This window comes from Eriocheir sinensis, chromosome 49, assembly GCF_024679095.1.
Source record: "Eriocheir sinensis breed Jianghai 21 chromosome 49, ASM2467909v1, whole genome shotgun sequence".
Taxonomy (NCBI): Eukaryota; Metazoa; Arthropoda; class Malacostraca; order Decapoda; family Varunidae; genus Eriocheir; species Eriocheir sinensis.
In genome coordinates this window covers 5,270,304-5,276,670 of record NC_066557.1, presented here as the reverse complement: position 1 = coordinate 5,276,670, position 6,367 = coordinate 5,270,304, and the positions used below count along the sequence as shown (strand labels likewise).

Sequence of the window (6,367 nt, the reverse complement as noted above, 5' to 3'; positions counted from 1 at the left end):
ACGCCAATTTAGGCTAACGATTACCCGCTAACAATTACACTAAAGAATCATGTAATTACCTTTAAACACATAACAGGGAACGCATAACAGACAGACACAGACAGTCGGACAGACAAACAAATGGCTAACCAATGTTGACTCAATGCCAATCAATCAATTATGTAATAGCATCTTAAGCATAAAAAGGGTTGGGTTTATGACGAAGACAAAACACACACACACACACACACACACACAGTTTCATTACCTATTAATCAATGAATGTAAAAAAGCAAACATTAAATCTAAACAGGAAAAAGAGAAAATATGGATAGGTAAACTGATGCAAGTTGTATTAATGTGAAAAACAGACAATAAACAGCAATGTAAACAAAATGCCAATCATGGTAAACAAAGGCAAGCAGCATTGACTAATATCTGTAAATGTTTGAACAATTGTAAAGTTGGTTCGTAGAAAATATCAAAATTATGACAATTAAAGCTACAAACACAAACAAACACAGACATGCAAAAACACACAACATAAACAAACAAATATAAGGAACTAGTAAAAAGCACCCATTACTTATAACAATAATAATAACAATAATAATAATACAGTAGACCCTTGGTTCCCTGGACTTGGGATTTCAGGGGCAAAATTCTGGATATTCAAAATTCCTCTATGCTGGCCTGTTTTAACTTTTTTTTATTATTTCATTCAGAAAACTCCAAGGCTCTACAAACAACCCCTTCTCTCTTAGTCCAGGGAATCTAGGGTCCACTGTAGTTAGTTTGGCAATAAACTGCGACTAAGAAAGAAATTTTAAGGAAAGAAAAGATTGATTCAAAAAATTTTCACATTTCACGAGAAAAATTAATCACCATAAACAGAAGTAACAAAAAGTAGTAAAAAATATTAGAAAAAACAAATCATGTCACTCTTAAATATCTATAGTATGAAGTCCACTATGTGTGTGTTTGTGTGTGTTTGTGAACGTACAGGGATGAGCATGTTTTTTTATCGGAATACGCACACACACACACACACCTACATACACACGCACACTAGACTTGTAAATGCACATGAGCGTTGCGAGGTGCCTTAAACAGTAGTGGTAGTGGTGGTGGTGGTGGTAGTAGTAGTAGTAGTAGTAGTAGTAGTAGTAGTAGTAGTAGTAGTAGTAGTAGTACTAGTAGTGTGTTACAAGCATGATGGAACATTACTCAAAACTGACTGAACATTAAGAAAAAAATGCGTGTCATGATACAGTAAGGAACCGTTGCCAGATCATCGTACTCACAGCCTCATATTTACCGGCTTCTGACCCATAACTATTGCTAAAAAAACACCGATAATTAACCATTTCAACGATAACTACAAATGTATCTTGTTATCGGGGTGGAGGAGACAGTTATTGGGTCGGAAATTGGCAAACATAAGAGGCTGAGTACGACAATCTGGCAACGATGCAGTGAAGGAACATCACAATCAGCACTGCCAAGTTATCGTACTCATCACATTGCATTTTCTTAGTTTCTGACCGATAACTATAGCAAAAAAGAATAAAACCGTCAGTATTTAAGTTTTAACGATAACTAATTTTCTATCGTTATTTGTGTGTTTACGACAGTCTTGGAGCCTGAAAATGATAAATGCAATGCTCAGAGTATGACACTTTGGTAACGCTGATCACAATAAATAAGAAGTTATGATTATTAGTAAAAAAAAATATATAAATAAATAAATATAGCAAACATGAAATAGAGAGAACATGTAGTGTTGAATTGTATATGTTGGATGTTAAACTAAAACAGGCATTACATAGCGAGAGGAAATGTTTACTTAAGCACTAAAATAATTATTCTGACAATGTATAAAGCTTTTTTTTTCCATGTATATAATCATGTTTTCCTCTTACTCCTTCTGCATTCACCTGTTCCTTCATTTTCCACTTCTTTCCTCCTCCCTCATATCTTCCACATTCACCTGTTCCTTCATTTTCCACTTCTTTCCCCCTCCCTCATATCTTCCACATTCACCTGTTCCTTCATTTTCCACTTCTTTCCTCCTCCCTCATATCTTCCACATTCACCTGTTCCTTCATTTTCCACTTCTTTCCCCCTCCCTCATATCTTCCACATTCACCTGTTCCTTCATTCTCCACTTCTTTCCCCCTCCCTCATATCTTCCACATTCACCTGTTCCTTCATTTTCCACTTCTTTCCCCCTCCCTCATATCTTCCACATTCACCTGTTCCTTCATTCTCCACTTCTTTCCTCCCTCCTCATATCTTCCACATTCAACTGTTCCTTCATTCTCCACTTCTTTCCCCCTCCCTCATATCTTCCACATTCACCTGTTCCTTCATTCTCCACTTCTTTCCCCCTCCCTCATATCTTCCACATTCACCTGTTCCTTCATTCTCCACTTCTTTCCCCCTCCCTCATATCTTCCACATTCACCTGTTCCTTCATTCTCCACTTCTTTCCCCCTCCCTTCTCTCTTCCCCTCATTTATATATCACTTATTTCATCTTTTTCTCCTCCTCTAACTCCCCTTTTCATTTTTTTCCCCTCTAATTCATTATTTTTTCCTCTTCTTTTTCAGTTTCTCATTGTTCCTTCCTCCAGTCTTTTCTCTCATTCCCTCAACTATTTTTTATTTTTACTTTTTTGTTCCTCTCCCTCTCTTCCACTTCCTTATTTATCTCTCACTCACTTATATCCTCTTCTCCATTACAATACAAAACTAAACTAAACACAATGAAATCACACACACACACACACACAAAAAAAAAAAAAAATATCAATCATACTTTAAACACTCATTAATTAACATCATTACAAATCACTGCTGTCATTACAAGTGTACTTATCACCCTTATTAGTACATTACACCATTACAGGTTACTTCATTAAGGTAAGATCATACTCTATTCACATTAATTTGGCGACGAAGCCTCCGTTACACCTGAGCATTTTCTATTGGCCGCGGGTGGAAGAATTAGTTCACTATAAATACTTTCTTTGCTTCCATCAGTGTGTGTGTCTCAACATGAACTAATAAGTGTCGTAACATCTATGTGACCTCTACTATACTTGTGGGTTACTGGAACTTCAAAGCAAATATTTAGAGAAAGGTGAATTACATGTTGGTTATGAACTCTTCTGGTATCTATCAGTGAGTGTCTCTCAACAAGAAGTAATTACAATGTCTTAATATCTGTGTGACCTCTCCAGTGTTTGTGGGTTACTTACTTCACAGCAAATATTAGAATTCAAAGTGCTCATTATATACTTTTTTTTTTTCATCTATCAGTGTATATGTCTTAAAAGAACTTATAACAATGTCGTAATGTCAATGTGACCTCTCATGTGTTTGTGGGTTACTTCAACTTTCTTCACAGCTAATATTAGGAGAAAGATGAACCATAGCCTCGTTAGAAAGACTCTTTTTTTTACATCTATCAGTGTGGGTGTGACAAATCAATAATGTAGCTCCCTTATGTTCTCTCTTATATATGTGTGGGTTAATTCACAGCAAATATTAGGAGAAAGGTGAATCATATGTTCATTATAAACTTATTTTGCATTGATCAGTGTGGGTGTGGATGTGAAAATGAATAACGTAACTCCTCTATGTTGCTGGCTAATTCACAACAAAGAAAAAAAGGTAAACCATAATATTTTTGTTAACCTTACCCATTTTATGCCTAGGTGTGCTTGTGAGCAGGTAATCAACAACATAACCTCAGCACGTCCTCACCTAAACATTTCTGGGTTAATTAACAGCAAAATAAACAGGAGCAACTTAAATAATCTGCTTACTACTCATACACTTCCTATGCCTATCAGTTTGTGTGAGCAAGAAAGTATCACTGTAACTCTTCTTTATGTTCACTGACACCTTCCCCTTCTACCCCATCCTTACGCGTTAATGTGGATTTAAGTACTGCGGCGAACACACACACACACACACACACACACACACATACAGCTCTAAGCTCTTTCGGGAAGGGTGCTGGCTGGTGATCGCGAGTCCAGCACGTGATCATTCTGTTGGGGAATGGCACACACACACACACGACTATGAAACAAGGTGCAAAATATAGACAGTACAAAATTATAAAGAATGCATAAATAACAAATACAAAAGGAGAAATGCCAAAAACTATAAGTATAACAGAAGCAACTATGAAAGGATATGCAACATGGGAGGTAAAAAACTGAAGTGCACATGAAATAAATACAAAAGTAGCAATGCAAGAAAATTAACAAGCATAACAGAAGCAAAAACAGAGTACAACAAAAGTGATAAACTCCCTTGAAAATGTCAGGTTACAGAAATCATGCGTAGGAAAATGTCAACTTATTTCCCTTCTTCCCCCACCTGATCCACCCCCAAAAATGGCATAAATTCTTCAAGGCATCAGGTATTTCTTTACGATTTTCCTCAGTTTCAGTATAAGTTCCACAATAAGTGAGTAGATTATCATTATTATTAAAGTAAGTGATACAATTTGTTATGTGAGAGGAGAACAGGAAGGGGATGAAAAAGATGACGAAGCAAACTTTGGTAATGAGATGGATAAGAAAGATGATAAATGGTAAAAAGTCTGAATTTCCTGTTTGTCTAAATTCCACAATAAGCACATTATAATAATTATCAATTTTAAAAGCGAAACAATTCACCACACTGAGAAGATGAAGAGGAAAACTTTGATAATGAGATGGATGAAAGAGGAACATTTCACTTTTTGGGTTATAATGATAATGATAAAAAAATAATGATAATGACAGATGTAATACTAATAATGACAGGCCACTAGTGAATTGCACCAAATCTGGCAGTGGAAGCTAAGTCATTGATTTTCTGACAGACTGAAGGAATAAGATTTGTGGCTGACTGAAGGTTCCAAGTGAGTGAGTGACTGACTGATAAAAGGTTCTGAAGCAATGACTGAAAGAAACAGTGACTGACTTGAGGTTATGACACAATAATGGACTGTGACTGAAGTAATCTATGGGTGATCAACAATTCTAAAGTGCAGTGGCTGACTGACTACTGACTAACTGACTACTGACTGACTGACTGACTGATGTAGCTATTTAACTGTACACCATGAATGACAGTTACTATGATGAATGCAAGACTGTTAGTAAAGTTATGCTCTCCTTAGACTGGCTCATCACACACACACACACACACACACACACACACACATACACAGGTTTATGCATTAACGTTATATTTAAAGTGTGTGTAGGTGGGATGGGTTGGTGGTGATAATAGTGGTGATGGTGGCGGTGAAACAGGTGGTAGAGGTGAAAATTTTATCTATTTTTCATTATCTTCTTCCAGTATATATGAGATGATCAGTTAAGACAATGTTGCAGAAATGCTATAATAGGCACTAAAGATGTAGAATAGCGGTAATGAACGACAGGACTGGTAGAAATATGGCTAGTCACAGTATTCACAAGTCTTGCCGTTGTCTTCTTCCTGTGACCTGTTCCGCTTTGAATCGCTTCTTAGGTCCTCCTTCATACTCTGCTATACACTGAGCTCTGTTTTCCCATCCACTTTGCTTATCCTATCTTTCATTTTCCTATTTTCCTTTCCACTGTTTTTGTTCTGATCTGGCACACTGCCTCCAGGCATTCTATTTTCGCAGAGTGAATCCAGATCAGATTCGGATCCCGAGCAGTGATCAAGAGCTGATTGGTATTCTAAAAAAGAGGTCTTAGATGGCAGTATTGAAAGTTCCCCCTTCTTCTGCCTTATATTTATGTTATCATGTCATTTAAGCACCTATAGACAACATTATTTCTCTCATATTGTTCCCATTCTTAAATTCCTTAGAACTATTATTATTTTTGTTATCATTATTATTACTATTATTGTTATCATTATTATTATTTATTCTTCCACCACATACCCCACCACTACCACCACCACTACGGTCACCATAATAATTACCGTAATCACCAATAACAATAACTATAGTAATCATGTTTCAACCAGATTGGAGATGAGAGAGATAGGAAGGTACAGGATTAGGGTATGTTACAGGAGAATTAGTTTGCTGTCTCTCTTCCACTCTCTTGCTCTCTCTTCCTCGACACTTCTACCTCCTCTTTTTCCTCAGACACCTCCTCCTCCTCCTCCTCCTGGTTTTGCATTGATCAGCTCGACGTAGTTGGCCGGGAAGAGCCCAAACATGCCGTCCGGGCCAACTCCTTGCCACCAGCCTTCGTCAATCTGGTCAATGTTGGTGATGATCTCAGAGGGGTCAAAGGTGATCTCTGTGTCATCGGCTGTGTGGGAAAGAGAGGGAGATGGAGGGTGAGGGAATGAGAAAGAAGGAGAAAGTGGGAGGGTTA

General features: G+C 37.2%; 1 protein-coding gene across 50 annotated transcripts in view; it reads right to left on the bottom strand.

The window, feature by feature from the left end:
* Positions 1 to 315: 315 nt before the first annotated feature.
* The window catches only part of LOC126981738 (drebrin-like protein), a 30,318-nt gene continuing 24,266 nt past the window's right edge, over positions 316 to 6,367 (bottom strand). For 2 of the 50 annotated variants that reach the window (XM_050833206.1, XM_050833259.1), the window contains 2 exons: positions 2,341 to 6,301; positions 316 to 2,234 (listed from right to left, as the gene is read on the bottom strand). In XM_050833206.1, the coding sequence (XP_050689163.1) occupies positions 6,129 to 6,301 (173 nt within the window). In that variant the 3' untranslated portion in view covers positions 316 to 2,234; positions 2,341 to 6,128. The remainder of the gene's footprint in view (positions 2,235 to 2,340; positions 6,302 to 6,367) is intronic. The other 48 variants (XM_050833247.1, XM_050833230.1, XM_050833234.1 and 45 more) reach the window with 48 other exon arrangements.